The sequence below is a fragment of the Mandrillus leucophaeus genome, unplaced genomic scaffold (genome assembly GCF_000951045.1).
Source record: "Mandrillus leucophaeus isolate KB7577 unplaced genomic scaffold, Mleu.le_1.0 Scaffold351, whole genome shotgun sequence".
Lineage (NCBI taxonomy): Eukaryota > Metazoa > Chordata > Mammalia > Primates > Cercopithecidae > Mandrillus > Mandrillus leucophaeus.
In genome coordinates, this window is record NW_012103710.1 from 1,682,693 (window position 1) to 1,700,748 (window position 18,056).

Consider the following 18,056-nt stretch of genomic DNA (forward strand, 5'->3'; position numbering starts at 1 on the left):
GAGGCCTCTATTCTGTTCCATTGGTCTATATCTCTGTTTTGGTACCAGTACCATGCTGTTTGGGTTATTGTAGCCTTGAAGTATGATAGACTAGGTTAAGAAATTATGACACATATACACCATGGAATACTGTGCAGCCATGAAAAAGGATGAGTTCGTGTCCTTTGTAGGGACATGAATGAAGCTGGAAGCCATCATTCTCAGCAAAATATCTCAAGGACAAAAAGCCAAATACTGCTTTTTCTCACTCACAGAGGGAATTGAACAATGAGAACACTTGGACACAGGAAGGAGAACATCACACACTGGGGCCTGTTGTGGGGAGTGGGGAGTGGGGAGTGTTAACATTAGGAGATATACCTAATGTAAATGATGAGTTAATGGGTGTAGCACACCAACATGGCACATGTATACATATGTAACAAACCTGCACTTTGTGCACATGTACCCTAGAACTTAAAGTATAATAATAATAAAAAAATTACTTTGGGCAGTATGGCCATTTTCATGATACTGATTCTTCCTATCCATGAGCATGGAATGTTTTTCCATTTATTTTTGTCTTCTTTTATTTCCTTGAGCAGTGGTTTGTGGTTCTACTTGATGAGGTCCTTCACATCCCTTGTAAATTGTATTCCTAGGTATTTTATTGTCTTTGAAGCAATTGTGAATGGAAGTTGACTCATGATTTGGCTCTCTGTTTTTCTGTTATTGGTGTATAGGAATGCTTGTAATTTTTGCACATTGATTTTGTATCCTGACACTTTGCTGAAGTTGCTTATCAGCTTAAGGAGATTTTGGGCCGAGATGATGGGGTTTTCTAAATATACAGTATCACCACTGATCCCACAGAACTACAAACTGCCATCAGAGAATATTATAAACACCTCTACACAAATAAACTAGAAAATCTAGAAGTAATGGATAAATTCCTGGACACGTACACCCTTCCAAGACTAAACCAGGAAGATGTTGAATCCCTGAATAGATTAATAACAAGTTCTGAAATTATGGCAGTAATTAATATCCTACCAACCAAAAAATAGTCCAGGACCACACCAATTCACAGCCAAATTCTCCCAGAGGTTTGAGGAGGAGTTGGTGCCATTCCTTCTGAAACTATTCCAAACAGTAGACAAAGAGGGAATTCTCCCTAACTCATTTTATGAGGCCAGCATCATCCTAATACCAAAACCTGGCAAAGACACACACGAAAAAGAAAATTTCAGACCAATATGCCTGACGAATATCGATGTGAAAATCCTCAATATAATACTGGCAAACTAAATCCAGTAGCACATCAAGAAGCTTATCCACCACGATCAAGTTGGCTTCATCCCTGGGATGCAAGACTGGTTCAACATACGCAAATCAATAAATGTAATCCATCACATAAACAGAACTAATGACAGAAACCACATGATTATCTCAATAGATACAGAAAAATTCAGCACCCCTTCATGCTAAAAACTTGTAATAAACTAAGTATTGATGGAACCTATCTCAAAGTAATAAGAGCTATTTATGACAAACTCACAGCTCATATCATAGTGAATGGGCAAAAACTGGAAGCATTCCCTTTGAATACCGGCGCAAGACAAGGATGTCCTCTGTCACCACTCCCATTCAACATAGTGTTGAAAGTTCTGGCCAGGGCAATCAGGCAAGAGAAAGAAATAAAGGGTATTCAAATAGGAAAAGAGGAAGACTTAATGTTCTTATGAGAACCTTTGAAGATTGTTTTTTAATTCTAGTTACAAGGAGGAATAATTTATCTCAGATAAAATAATGTGCACCTCAGTGTGGCATCTTAATGTCCTTTGGCATAATCTTAAGTATGGTTCAAGAACAAAATTGCCTAGGAGAGCTGTGGTAGATTTTAATGCATATTATGTAAGTGATTTTCCTTCCTTACAAGTCTAAAAAGCTATTTAAATGTCTTAAAGTGTAATTAGTTCTACATTACGTATGGAATGGTGGTTTACCATAAAACAAAATTCATTTGTTTCACTTTCTTTATAAGCCTATTTCATTACTATTGATAATAGCATTTTTTTCCAATAAATATAAAGACTCAACTGATTGTTTTTGAAAATATAATAATATATTTTTGAGACATATGAATGGTAATTTGTCATTTTCTGACAGAGTTACATGTCCATTTATTCTTTAACACAGCAGTCTCATTTGTAGAGCTCTAAGCAAGGAATACACAGGGAAAAAATTTGAAAATACATATCCACAAATATGTTTTTATAGTATTCTTTATAGTATCTAAAGACTAGAAACACTGCAAATGACCATGGATGGAGCTTAGTTGAATAAATTGTGGTTTATCTACAGTGGAATACTATGCAGTTGGAGGAAACATCTTTAGTAGGAGAAAGGGATGCAGGAAAGGAGGGGAACCTATAGGGGAAAAGGAACTTAAGACACATATCAACCAATCAAAATTTGAAATTGTCTAGTTCATGTACTATTCTATCTTCATTTATATATGTTTTTAAAAATTCCATAATGTTAAAGAAAAAACTACATCATGTCTGTTTGGACACATACTATTTCCTCTGTCCTATTAGAATTCTAGGTTGTCAGTTGATTTGCAGAACTTTATAAAAATACGAAAGTGGCCAGGTGTGGTGGCTCATGCAGGTAATCCCACCACTTTGGGAGGCTGAGATAGGTGGATCACTTGAGGTCAGGAGTTCAAGACCATCCTGGCCAACATGGTGAAACCCTGTCTCTACCAAACATACAAAAATTAGCTGGGGTCTTGGCGCACACCTGTAATCCCACCTACTCAAGAAGCTGATGCATGAGAATCATTTGAACCCAGGAGGCAGAGGTTGCAGTGAACTGAGATTGCACCACTGCACTCTATCCTGGGTGATGGAGTGAGACTGTCTAAAAAAATATATATATATAGAAGTCACTTGCTCAGAGATTAAAATTTATAACTCATAGCTCAGCATTCTTCCAGGGATACAGTGTTTTGGAATTCTGCTATTTCAATGTAAGTCTGAAGTACTTGCAAATATAGTAAAGCCAATATAATTTCTACCAAGCGAAGAGGGTCATATGTTTAAAAAGTATGTATATACCCCTTTAAGTGTAAACTTTGTGAAACAGGGATAAATGTCTTTTGTTCCCATAAAAAATGGTAATATTACCTTGTACATATGAGGTGGTCAAGAAATATTTGTTAAATAATAACATCTATACCTTTGTTATAACATATAGCACTTTTTCAAAGTACTTTCAGTTACAGTCTCTCAGTTTTCCTCCTCGAAATTTCCCATGTGATGGGAAAACATAGGTATTATATCCATTTAATGGAAGAAAAATTCAGTGTACAGACAACAATGCTTGAATGTATATACATGCCAAAAAATTACAACTGCATTAGAAACTATGTATAATAATGAACTGTTGAAGATTCTAGGGTGACTTTCTTTTAACCAATGTAGATGGTGGACAGAAGCTGAGATCCCACATCTTTATCAACTTCTCATTCACTCCTGAAACTAACAATTGCATGGGAGGAACCGTTTTCTCTAGCTGTGGGGATTGTTGTATTTATTTTCATTCTTGAATTGTTTCTCTTTCTTTATCCATTCAGAGACTCTAGATTTTCATTAATACAGCATGGCCTTAAGTTGATTGGCATTAATAGCTGTAGCAAAGAACAGAGAGAGAATCTTGGCAGCAGGGCAACCAGCAATTAGAGAATTATTGCTCCTAGTCAAAGTACTACAGACTGCTTCAGTCTGCCTAGTCAAGAGGGAGCAGGAGATACTTCTTCCTCAGTCCACTAGAGCCATATTACAGGGATTTGTTGGGGTGGGGGCAATGGAGATTTAGTAATGTACTCTGCATGCCAGCCTACCCTCCATGTTGAAATTTGGGAGGTGCATCCCATTAATGCCAAGTGAACAGTAAAGGTAGGACCAAGGAGAATTTAATATATACTGCCTGTTGACAAATATTGGGTATTCATAGATACATTCTAATTTAATATTGAGTTAAAACTTATGGGCTCTTTGGAAAGATTTTGGAACATAACAGGAGGGAAACATTATAGTTGTAAAGGAAAATCTTACACCTGAGAACAGAATTAATAGCCTTATTTAAAGGTTAATAATTGATATGAGTAATAATGTCTGGAAAACAAAAATTCAATAGTACCCTCTGGTATAGGCTGAATTGTGTCTCCTCAAAACTCACCTGTTGAAGTCCTAACCCCACTGCTTCAGAATGTGACTATATTTGAATAGGACCTTTAAAGAAATAATTAAGTTAAAATGAGGTCATTAAGTTGGACCTTAATCCAATATGACTGGTGTCTTTATTAAAGTGGAAATTGGGATACAGACATGTACTAAAGGAAGCCCATGTGAAGACACAGGGAAAGACAACCATCTATCTATACTCCTCAGAGACGCTGCAGAAGAAACCAGCCCTGCCAATAGCTTGATCTTGGATTTCTCCAGAATAGAGAGAAAATTTTTTTTTTATTGTTTAAGCCTCCCTGCCTGTGGTTCTAGCAAAGTAATATGTGTTAGTTTGTTCAAATCAGTTAAAAGCAGGATCATCATGCCCAAAAGTTGAATCAAGGATATTAAAAATAACTTTTAGAACCTTTTCAAGAATGTATTTTTAGAAGAACAAAATGATAGAACACAAAAGGAAAATTTCTATATCTGTATCCTCTATACCTATGACAAATTGAGATAAGCCATTAAATCTTTTCCCTTTTCCTCCCCACATCTCCAAAAAAAACCATAAAACTAAAGGAGAAGAGATATTCAATAAGGGAAATCTTTCATCGAAGGTAAAGTAATTTGTAAATCATAAATGAAAGTGAAAATATTGGAAAGTAATTGTGTTCGTTTCTTATGACTATAGTAACAAAGTACCATGAACTTGGTGGTTAAAAACAACAGAAATTTATTTTCTCACACTTCTGGAGGCCAAAAGGCCATAATCAAAGTGTTAACAAGGCTATGTTCACTCCATAGTTGCTAAGGAAAGAACTGTTACTTACCTCTCTCCAGGTTTCTAGTAGCCTTTAGAATCTTAGCTTGCAGATACATATTGCTTCTTCACATGGTATTCTCCATTTGTGTCTTTTCATTGTCTTCCTTTTGTGTGCCTGTCTTTGTGAATGTATTTCCCCTTCTTATAAAGACACCGGTCGTATTGGATTAGGGCTCACTGTAATGACCTCATTTTAACCTGATTACATTTGTAAAGACCTTATTTTCAAATAAAGTCATATTCCGAGGTTCTGGGGGTTAGGGCTTTGACATATCTTTTGAGTGGGGCTCAACTTTACCCATAACATTGATGTATCAAAATGTTTCCAGTATTTATAATCTCTGTGTCATTGCTATTGTTTTTTCTTAAACTTTTCTGTTTTCCACAGTGGGCACGCATTGCTTTTATAATCTGAACAAATGTTATTCAAAAAATAAACAGGAAAAAAATTCCTTTTGTAAAAGTCTCATTTTTGAAATATTCTCTGCATTAGCTCCCGGTTTTTATGTTATGTAATTCTGTTAGGTTTAAATTGTTTTCTGATTCGGGAAGAGTCCATTTGCATTAATGTAACATTTAGCAATCTGTCATCTGCATAATTATACATCTGTGGTTGTAGGTAGGATAGATAAAAAAAACTCCCATCTTTGAATTAAAATAGTCTCTTAGCATTTGTTATCTGTAGAGAGCAGATTGGTGTTTTGGGTAAGAGGAGCACGATATGAATAAGGAAGGCATTGAGTAATAGGTATATGAGGAGTGTGACCACTATCAGTTACCCTTAAGACCTAAATTCCAAGGCCGTGAAAGTTTTTTTCACAACTGAAGCAAATAGGAGAAGCATCCTTGTTAGGCATCTATGAAGACTGTCTTTGTATTTTGATTAACTGCTAAGCTTTTCACTGGTTTTGTATGAGTTATTGGTTAATGTTCTTTAAAAGTCAAATGTGGTTTTATAAGTTTTTAAATGAACTTACTACTTTTTTTTTTTTTTTTTAAAGATTTGCCTGCAATGGATAACCCAGTGTTTTTGGAATTATTTAGATTGGATAGAAATCTGCCATTATATTGCTACTTGTGTTTTCCTTGGTCCTGATTATCAAGTGTATATCTGTATAGCTATATTCAAACATTTACAGCAAGACATTCTACAGCACACTCAGACTCAAGATCTGCAAGTTTTCCTAAAAGTAAGTATGTTTATATGGAGAGGAAAATATTGAGTTAATGGCTAACTTCGGTTGCTTAATTTTAGATACTTTTTCTAGGCACTCATTTAATCCTAAAAACCAATGCTGAGAGGTAGATATTATTATCCCCATTTTAGAGATGAGTAAACTGAGGCACAGAGTTAAGTTGCCCCAAACCATATAGCTGAAGTGGAACTTGAATATGAAATAAGCTGTCTGGATCCAACACTTTGTTTGTAACCCACATGCTATGCCAAAAAAGAAATATTTTAAAAATATTCTTATGGGCTATTTGGTCAATAAAAGTTTAATTTATTGGTTTGATACTTTTAAAATATATTTAATATAGTAATAATTTCGTATGCTTTCATATTTTTATAATTTTTCTAAACTTCCATTTTTATAAAAGATTTTCATGAAAGATTATTTTATCATAGCACTCATTTTAAAAAGTTATCACCAAATGTGGTGCTACTTTTAAAAAAGATATAGTTACTGTCTCAATTACAATAATGTGATTTTGGAAGTTGGGGACTTTAGAAAGTGCATGAGATATAAATACATCCCAGTGTTCATTTCTTGGTGGAAATCCAGCTATTTGTTTAAAGTTAAGAATCTTTGAACTTAAAATGTTTCCTTATCCCTACTACCTTTGCCATCCCACAGGAACGCATATACATGTATACACTAAAAACAACATTCATCATTTGCTAGGCTTTCTCTAGGTCAACAAACAGTTTCTATGTAAATTAATTTCATTATTTACCATTAAATACTTGCCAGGGTTTTTTTCCATTTAATGATATTTTTCTTTAAATAAATGTCATTGATCCTTTAAGATTGCCAAATTATCAAGCGTTTTTATTTCATCAATTCAGAATTCAAAAGGTTTTAAACTTTCAATATATATCACCGGAAGTATACTCTTAGAAACAATCTTAATGAAAAAGTATGCTGAGAAAAATGATTGCACATGTAGAAGAAAAACTAAGATAGAAAAATAAAAGAATGCTCTCTAAGAGGTGATTTGGAATACAGGAAGTGTTAAGCAAATTGAAATTATGTTGAATACAAAATGTAGGTTCATTTTCAGTAAGGGACATTTTCGTCATCTATAGTGGTCAATTATAGGAATTTCAGAGTCTGAAATTTTCCTGTACTCATATCTGTCTGTATCCCCCTAACCTGTAATTCTCTAACATCTTATTCCACTTTAGTTTTTCTTACAGTTTTTATCACCATCTGAAAATTATTTTATATGTGTTTTTGTCTGTCTTCCCTGGTAAAATGTGTAAGTTCTATAAGGACCGTGACTTGGTCTATTTCATTTACTGATGTATTTTCAACAATATATCAAACAATAATACCTGGTAGATAATAGGTATTCAATACGTATTTGTTGATAGTGTAAGTAAATAATGTAAATAAATAAATGTGAAAGATGAATAAACTTTGTTTTATTCACATCGAATAACAAACATTACTAAATTCATTAAGTGCTTACTGCTTATTTTTCTTCCTATCAAAAGCATAATCTTTAAATTTGATTAATGTTGATTTACAGTTTCATCTCTCTTTTGACTATTTGAGGGAAAAATTATAATAGAGTTTGCAAATGGTAACTTCTTTAAATGTGTCCCAAACCATTCTCCATTGTGTTTTCAGCATAATGCTATCAGTTTAAAACTAAAGGATTTTAAATGGGGAGAGGAGATTATGACCTAAGCCTCTGTTAAATTATTAAAATTTGAATAGTGTTGGTTTAAATCCAAACTAAGAACATGTAGGCAAGGAATTAATTTTAGCATGTGTCCTAGAACTAACCTTACTTTTTACGCTTATTGTTTTCATTTATCTGAGAGATTAGAAAAATGCTTTTTTGATTGATAGCATGACTTGACTTTTGTTGTTTTATTTTCAGTGGATAGGTGTCAAAATTCACTGTTCTCTTTTGATGGGCACTCATTTTTCTTGTGAGATAAACTCTGGTATAGTGTATTTAAATATATATTTACATATCCCTTTAACTACTCCATTTGGCCCTGAAATAGTCTTTTGTCTGCAAAGTATATAAATATATGTACAGCATTTTTCACTTATTCATATAATAACCAATAACGAAGTATTGATTAATGAACTGATTTTATTTTGCCTACCCAAAAAACATCCCCTGTCAAAAATACACACATTATTTAAGAATTCCTCATTCAACTGAAGGTATAGAGATTGAACCTTGGAAATTATGTTTTACACTTTCTTATTCAAAATCTCAGATTAGTGCAAAGGGAGAAAAGACTTATCAATAATTCTTTAAATAGGCCAGGCACAATGGCTCACACCTGTAATCCCAGCATCTTGGAAGGTCAAGGCGAGTGGATAGCTTGAACCCAGGAGTTTGAGACCAGCCTGGGCAACATGGCAAAACCCCATCTCTACCAAAAACAAAGTACAAAAATTATCTGGGTGTGGTGGCACGCACCTGTAGTCACAGCTACTGAGGAGGCTGAGGTGGGAGGATCAATTGAGCCCAGGAGGTCGAGGCTGCAGTGAACCATGATCATACCACTGCACTCCAGCTTGGGCTACAGAACAAGACCCTGTCTCAAAAAAACAATTCCCCATGTAACTGCATACCACAGCCATAACAATATTCTTGTATAGATTATTTAATCACATTATCCCCTTGCTCTACAGATTTAATAATGATTGCTTCCAGGAAGAATGAAGATAAAGTAGAACAAGATACTTTTACTTTTTATTGTATATATTTATGTGGGCTTTGTTTTATATTTGAGGAATGAGCTCATACTTCTTTTATCATAAAACTATTTTTAAGAAGAAATTGAATATATAAAAATAAATAGATCAAACATCTGACTGTTATAAATGGGTTCAAATAATCAGACCTAATTGAATTCATTTTCAAAATATTTAAAACCACAAATATGTTATGCTTTCAGTTATAATCAGTTATCTTGAGAAACTGAAGATATGCAATTCTTTTCCTGATTTAAATTTCATGTATTGAGATAAAATGACATGATAAAAGCATTGTTTTAGAAATAAAAATCTGTGTGCAATACTCAGTATCAAGAAAATATCAGTCCATTTGTAGTCACTTTGGTTTAGGCTCAAGATTTTAAATCAGGTAATTGAGAGTATGGACTCATTGCCTACATTTCTTACAGCTCACTGAAGAGCTCTTCATGATTCCAAATCAATATATGAAAAAGATAAGTTAGAATTTCTTGGATCAGAAGGTGGTGTGAACAGTAATAGGCAGAACAGGTTTATGGGGGAAAGAAAAACTTACTTTTCCTCTTCAGATTAAACCGCTGAAATACTAGATTAGATGAGCGCCATGGGTATGAGTTGATATCAACAAAACATTGTCTGATTGTTTCACAGTATCCTTGTAGACACAACTAGAATGTGGACTGGATATTAGAGCAGTTAAGTGCATCATTTTCATGCTGGTGATTAATGGATTAGTACCGAGCTAGACGGCAGCCTCTGAAGATATGCTGAAGAAAGAGCTCAGTCCTTGGGCCCAGAATTCTGAACATTTTTATCTGTGACAGATGATGGTTCAGAAAGTCCGTAGATATTGTAATTCCAAGGAGAAAAACATTCAACAAAGTAAATATTCTGTAATATTCCAGCAAGCTGGAAAGTCTTAAGTTCATTCTTCCTTCATTCTTTCAACTCATCTGTAGCTTGCACACACACACACACACACACACAAGCAGGTTTAGTGACAGTTTAGTTTAATAGTAGTTCATATGTGGATGTCCTAGTGTTTTAGTGAGCTGTGTTGTATTCCTGCTAACATGCTAATAGGCTGTCAGCAATCTTGGCTTTAGTTTGTGAATTCAACCTGGGGACAAACTTCACTGAAATACCAGCCTAGAAAAAGTTGCCTTTGTGTGAAAATCAGGCTGTGAAGGCTCAAACTACTTAATTAAAATGCTTCAACTAAATCCTGCATATTATGACAAAATCAATTTATAATTATGAAAAAATCAGATTCATTTCAACCCAATCAGTAAATTGTCAAGAGGGATTTTTTGTTGGTGCTATTGCAGCTGCTATTACCAGAGAATGTTGACAGGGTGAGAAATGAAGATCAGACTGAGAAAATCTGGTTGAATACTAAGCTTTTATAAGATAAAAGTATACATAATATTAAAAACATCTGAGCAAATATTTTAAAGGTATTTAGTACAGTGTCAGCTGTTTTGCAGATATGTTTTCTGCATTGTCCTTATATTAGTTGATTCTATCTGGTTTCACATTCTAACTTTGTCACTCACTGTGTGAGCTTGGGTATGTTGCTTAGACTTTTATGCTTATTTCTTCATCACATAGGGTTGTGGAAGAATTAAATGAGATGATATTTGTAAAATACTTTTTTTTAGACCATTATCTGGAACATAGTAAGTACTTAAAAAAACTTAGCAGTTACTAAGTTTCTACATCTCTCTACTAGATTCTTTTTATTTATTTGTTAAAGAAGAAGATATGTAGAGAATACAAGCAAAGGAAACAGGATTTTCTAAGTGCATAGCTACACTTTGGTGTACTTTTGCTCCCATTTTTCTCCAGCTCCCGAGACTTCTTAAGATGTCATATAATAGTAATACCTGTCAATGACATTACCTTCACACCTTGGTCAGAAATATCCTCTTATACTGTTTCTGATCAGGACCTATTCTCTCATTAACCTGGCCAAGACTAAGTCAAGTCTCTGGTACAATCACATATTTCCAAGTACCCTTCAGCTGAGTTTAAATCTTCAAGAACTACATACTCTGTCCTGAATCTCTAAGAACTTCACATTCTATCCAGAATTACAAACACTATATAAACTCCCTGATCCTAAGGATCACTTAAGGTACTTACAAAAGTTAATGTATTTAGACTCCTTCCCAGACCTGTTAATTCAGAATTTATTTGGCCGAGGCATGAGTTGTCAGATTGTAGTAGAAAATCTCAAGTAGCTTGAAAACCTTTAGAATACATAAAACTGTGACCTTTGGAGCTTGTTAATAAATCAGAATCCAGAATGCCAATGCCAAGAATTCAAAAATTTCAGGGACTGCATCCAAGAGTTTCTAATTTTACTGAACACCCCAGAAGGAACATACTGGAAGAAACATTGCTTACCAGTTGTTTATGTTTCTATCACTTTGGTCAAGAAGATTTCATACACCCACACACACACACATATACATACATATATATACACACATATAATAGGAAAGACACGACACACAAAAAGATTATCTCTAGTAAGGGTAAAGAGTAGAACTATATTCATAAATCCTTCTCTCAAGACTTCATGTCTAAAACACCAAAAGCAACGGCAGCAAAAGCCAAAATTGACAAATGGGATCTAATTAAACTAAAGAGCTTCTGCACAGCAAAAGAAACTACCATCAGAGTGAACGGGCAACCTACAGAATGGAAGAAAGTTTTTGCAATCTACTCATCTGACAAAGGGCTAATATCCAGAATCTACAAAGAACTCAAACAAATTTACAGGAAAAAAACAACCCCATCAAAAAGTGGGCAAAGGATATGAACAGTCACTTCTCAAAAGAAGACATTTATGCAGCCAACAGACACATGAAAAAATGCTCATCATCACTGGCCATCAGAGAAATGCAAATCAAAACCACAATGAGATACCATCTTACATCAGTTAGAATGGCGATCATTAAAAAGTCAGGAAACAACAGGTGCTGGAGAGGATGTGGAGAAATAGGAACACTTTTACACTGTTGGTGGGATTGTAAACTAGTTCAACCATTATGGAAAACAGTATGGCGATTCCTCAAGGATCTAGAACTAGAAGTACCATATGACCCAGCCATCCCATTACTGGGTATATACCCAAAGGATTATAAATCATGCTGCTATAAAGACACATGCACACGTATGTTTATTGCGGCACTATTCACAATAGCAAAGACTTGGAATCAACCCAAATGTCCATCAGTGACAGACTGGATTAAGAAAATGTGGCACATATACACCATGGAATACTATGCAGCCATAAAAAAGGATGAGTTTGTGTCCTTTGTAGGGACATGGATGCAGCTGGAAACCATCATTCTTAGCAAACTATCACAAGAACAGAAAACCAAACACCGCATGTTCTCACTCATAGGTGGGAACTGAACAATGAGATCACTTGGACTCGGGAAGGGGAACATCACACACTGGGGCCTATCATGGGGAGGGGGGGGGGAGGGATTGCATTGGGAGTTATACCTGATGTAAATGACGAGTTGATGGGTGCTGACGAGTTGATGGGTGCAGCACACCAACATGGCACAAGTATACATATGTAGCAAACGTGCACGTTATGCACATGTACCATAGAACTTAAAGTATAATAATAATAATTAATTAATTTTTAAAAAAAAGAGCTTTCTATATGAGATTTGACATTAATGCAAATCTTCAACTTTTGTTCAGTGTATGTTAAGTTCTATACTTTTTGTGGTAATTTTTTATTCTATATACCTCATAATGTTATTAATAAAAGTCAGCTCTTCCAGTTTAACCCACTCAAAGTAACTTACCTTACCCTTTTTTCTCCATAAAGAGCTATTATATTTTAAAAATCATCATTTTGCAAGGGCATTAATAATTAAATATTTAGGAAAGAATATATCAGAGAATATCTAAACTTGGTCCTGAATTCATAAACCAGGGTATACCATGTTAGCACACTTGATCTTTTTATGCTTTTTATCTGTTTACTACTACAAAAGAACTTATCTTCAATTCAGATTTTAAGCTCACATGGCTTGCAGTAGTTCTAAAAAAAATGCTGCTAAAAATTGGTATCTTCAGTATTTTTGCAAACATCAAGTAATGCAAATCACTTTTGAAAGTATTGGTATAGCTTTCTTTCCAAAATAGGTACATTTTTGAAGTTGCAAGAAAAGCCAGTAACATCCTAATATTTTAGATAAATGGTTCCCTTATATTCATGGCAAAGGGTTGAGGAGCAGAGACTGGAGTCAGTAATCCTTGATAGGCCCACCCATGCCTAACATCATATGTCTGTAGTGTGATCAAGAAAATGTAGCCGAGCCACTTCAAAGACCATCAGTAATAAAAATATGTTCTCATTATTTATAACCACTACGAATATCTTGAATGCTTATTGTATGCCACACACTGGTCGAAGGGCTTTACAGGTATGGCTCATTCACTCATGGATTTATTCAACTATTTATTGTTCAACAGCTGTGAGCGAAGTACTGTTTTTGTCACAGGGCAGGATGTCTCTGCCCACGTTGAACTTATATTCTCCTGGAAGTCTAATAAATGAACAAAAACATAATATCTTAAGTACTATAGACCTTATTGTATTGATAATAAGGAAATCAAACATGGTGGAGGAGTCTAAGGTACCAGTCAGATAAAGATGCCAGGTAAGACCACCCTTGATGGGGTAAACAGACACCTAAATGAAGCAAAAGAAAAAGTCATGCAAAGACTTCCTAGGCAAAAGCCTGCTTAAATAGGAATAAAGGCAAGTGCAAGATCTCAGAGGTCAGAATGAGCTGGCTCACTTACAGAGTGTCAAGAAGACCACTGTGGCCAGAGCAAGGTGAAGAAATAAGAAAGGTAAGAGATGAGACAGGACTAAATCATATAAGGTACTCTAATCTATGGTAAGAAGTTCAGATTTCAGAATATTTAATCCAGAGAGCAATCGTATGATATTATTGTCCACATTTAACACATGAAAAAATGAGACTTAGAGTCAATAAACTTACCCAAGTTCATACATCTAGTAACTAACATAGAAGAATTCAAACCCTTTCATTTGATCTGAATCCAAATCCAGTGTCCGTTTACTAGTCTGGTATTTTAATAAATATCCTAGATTCAGTGGTCCCAAATCAAATGCTCTCAATAGTTAAAAGAAAACAGACGAATGCATATTTGAAATTTGAAACTGGACTTCTATACACAAAGGAGAGAGGGATACTACATATATACTATATTATATAATGTTGAATACATCCAACATTGTGGTTTAGAATGGGAATTTTTAATACTTTTGGATGATTCAGCATTTGAAACTCAGAATTAATGAAGGCAGCAAATTGTTAAAAACAAAGCAGTTGAATAGCATCAGATACAACAAATGAAATGCAATAAGCTCAAAATGAACTTCCTAACTAAAACTTAAATCACTCTAGTAGTAATCTATTAAAAAAATTTCTGGAGCCAATACTACACTGTTAATATAAAGCAGAATAGTGTTATTACCTTATGTAATTAATGTGTCTGCTACTTAAAAAATCGGGGCATTCATATTTTTATGTAGAGTTTGATATACTTTGGTCTATAAATGAAATGATAATGAAGGAGTATTCTGAGGAAATAGTCTGTTATAACTTGAATGATAAGCTGGCAGTCTAAATGGTCCTATTACAAGTAAAAGTTATCCACTAAAAGGGCCATTAGAGAACATTTAGGATGAGATGAAAAAATGTTCTACTTTGAAGACAAAATGTAAAATGTAGATATTTTGGAATTTTATTCAGAGCTAAAATTGCCTACAAATTTTCATTAATGAACTATATCATTTGAAAACACTCCCTTTTAAATGTGAGTTAAATTTTTTCTCTTATGAAATAAGACGTTAATAGCCTTATGTGTCATTTTTATGGGTATCTCTTTGGTGTAGTTATCAGGGCATTTACAATTAATGTTTAAAATGGAAACCATGATTTCAAAAAATGCATTCTGAGAAAAAAATATATTTAAATTGAGTTATAACTATGGCTGTCCCTAGGTGGTTTTTATTAAAGTGAAACAATAATTAAAAGATGTTGAATAGATATTGCTTATTTTTTGCCCAGAAATGAGTTGTTAGAGATTTGTTCAAGTACTGTCATCTCCTATTATAATTCATATTTAATGCACAATAATATTCCTTTGAAAATAATGAATATGTCCTGAAACAGTTCTTCTGCCATTGGATCTTTGGATCTTTAGTCTCTGGTTAGAATAACACATTACTGTAATTCCTCCCCATCTTAGGTATAGTTTTAGTGAAGAGGTAGTTAAAGCCACGTCACACATAATTTGAATGAAATGAATGGATAAATTCATAATTGTTCCACGACTATAACAATAACTGTTTAAAATGAGTTCTTGAACAGTAGGGTTGTTCTTACTCTGATCCTATTTTTCCCCAAAGAAAAAAGTGAAATATTTTTGATAGGACAGGAATTTACAAAGACCCAGTATTTCTGCTATTCCTAAGATTAAAATATTCCCTTTGGCTCAGTTACTTATACATAAAATCAGAGACATGATATACACCTCAGTTGTCAACATTTTAGGGCAAGGCTGTTCTCACTCATCTTCATGTCTTCAGTGCTAATCAAGAACCTTACGTATAATAAAAGAATGAATGGGTGAAGAAGTGAAAGAAGGATTGAAATAATTTCACAATTATCTTAAGATTAGACCTCAGATACTTATGTTGGAAGTTATTTGTTCTACCCTTAATGGTATTAAGTATATAACCACACCGTTTCATTTCTTCAGCTATAATGTCAGCCTTGTAGATCAGTCGTTAGTTTTTTAGAATGTCCCGACTAATCCTTCCCTCAAACTATGTAGATTTTTTGTGATGATGGCAAAATAAGGATAAAGTTACATCAAGTTATATGCAAGCTGTGAATGATTACTGCCCGTAAGTGACAAGTGGTATCTGAAGCCTTTAAAAACATCTGTTCTCATTGAGATTGTGTAATGTTTTCCTATTTCTGTATTGAGGTTTCTTCTCTATAAACTGCCTCTAACACCGTATCTGGTATATGATATGCATTGTCTTTTATTCTTTGGGGTTGCTTTTTTTTTTTTTTTTTCTTGTTATAGTAATTCTTGCCTTTAAACTATAAACTCCTGAAAGGCATGAATTTTCCAAAGTTTTTGTAACCTCCAAAACTTCTAACGTTGTAAATATTAATTACACTGAATCAAAGATGACTTTTCTTCTGCATATTTTGTTTTGCCTTGAGTGTAGGTACTGCGTAAATAGTATTTGGAGGTACTAAAAGGAATGGTCATAAAATTCCCTAAAAAACGCTAAAATGTTAAATGGGTGTTCTTACTGTTTATTTTTGAGTGCCTCGTTTGGAACACTAACCATTAAATTCCAAATTAGTATAGATGTGCATAGTACCAACATTAGTAATTGCAGATTCTGGGAGGTTTTATGGACAGTAGCTTATACAACAGATTTCTTGCACTATTATGATATCCTTTGGTAGATAGGCTTCAGGGTCTTTAATAATTACAAGTCTGAACAATCATTGTATAACATACTATTTTTAAAATTAGGAAGATTTCCTTATCTGCCTTTTTTTTTTTTTTTTGGTAGCTGTAAATCATTTTTGGTTTTGAAAATAGAAAACCTTATTTGAGGGGGACATATAGTTTCTTCCTGTCATATATATATATACACAGCTCACTAAATAAAAAGCAATTACACATATACTGGCAACATAAACAGCCCACCCCCATCTCTAGCTGAAAATAAATGGTATATCAGTTATTTAAAATTCATTAACTTGGAATTGTGAGTCTTACCCAAGTAAATTTTCCCTTTATAACTTTTGGCAGGAAGAAGCACTGCATGGGTTTCGAGTGAGTGAGTATTTTGAATACATGGAAATTTTGGAACAAAACTACCGAACAGTGCTGCTGAGAGACATGCGGAACATTAGACTGCAGAGCACATAGATCATGAGGCACACAGTTTAAATTCGTTTTGTTTATTTTTAAAGGCAACAGGGGGGCTTGTTTTCTGTGTCTGTAACAACATATACTTTGTGAATATACATATTGTAAATACTGAGAGGTTTTGAATATAATGATATATTTAAGTAGGTATGAGCTCAATTTGTGAATTCATTTTTGTAAGTTTGTTGTTTTATAAGGTTATTATAGAATCAGATCTAGCTTACTTACCGTTCTTATTCATATTTAAGAGTCAGTCCTGGCCATGTGCAGTGGCTCATGCCTGTAATCCCATCATGAGGTGGGCGGATCACGAGGTCAAGAGATCGAGACCATCCTGGCCAACATGGTGAAACCTCGTCTCTGCTAAAAATACAAAAATTAGCTGGGTGTGGTGGTGTCCGTGTAGTCCCAGCTGCTCAGGAGGCTGAGGCAGGAGAATCGCTTGAACCCGGGAGGCAGAAGTTGCAGTGAGCCAAGATCATGCCACTGTATTCCAGCCTGGTGACAGAGTGAGACTCCGTCTCAAAAAAAAAAAAAAAAAGGCCAACCTACATCTCCTTCTTGATTCAGATGATTAAAATATTTTTTCCAGTGAGTTTGGAAAGGAGAAGTAATAGTGTAAATAACATTTTGACTAGCTGCAGAAAGCCCATAAGACAGGAAAAGACAGTATTTCTTGCATTCTTTATGTCTGGACATATAAAGGAAAACAGACAAAACCACAACTGCTTCTTTTATATGTGAAAGAACAATGATACTATTTCTCCATGGCAAGTGGTAGAAAGACTGTTGTCCTTTTACATAATTGTTTTTTAGGAGTTGCTTTTGATACCTATATCAATTTATAATTCTTTGTTTGAAATGAAGTCTTTACATGGTTCATTGAAGAGACAGATTGGTTATTTCATACTGATAAGCATTCTACTCCTATTGTTATGCATTTTCCTTAGTGATAGATTTTACTTGCACTGAACCTGAAAATATAAAGGAGAATACATTTGTAAATTATTTCAAATGGCCAACACTGTGATTTGTTTTATT

General features: G+C 34.2%; 1 protein-coding gene across 1 annotated transcript in view; it reads left to right on the forward strand.

The window, feature by feature from the left end:
* The window catches only part of TBC1D32 (TBC1 domain family, member 32), a 254,389-nt gene extending 236,846 nt beyond the window's left edge, over positions 1 to 17,543 (forward strand). Inside the window, exons 31-32 of the mRNA XM_011989387.1 lie at positions 6,039 to 6,227; positions 16,896 to 17,543. Coding sequence (XP_011844777.1) covers positions 6,039 to 6,227; positions 16,896 to 17,015 — 309 coding nt within the window. The 3' untranslated portion in view covers positions 17,016 to 17,543. The remainder of the gene's footprint in view (positions 1 to 6,038; positions 6,228 to 16,895) is intronic.
* Positions 17,544 to 18,056: the final 513 nt, after the last annotated feature.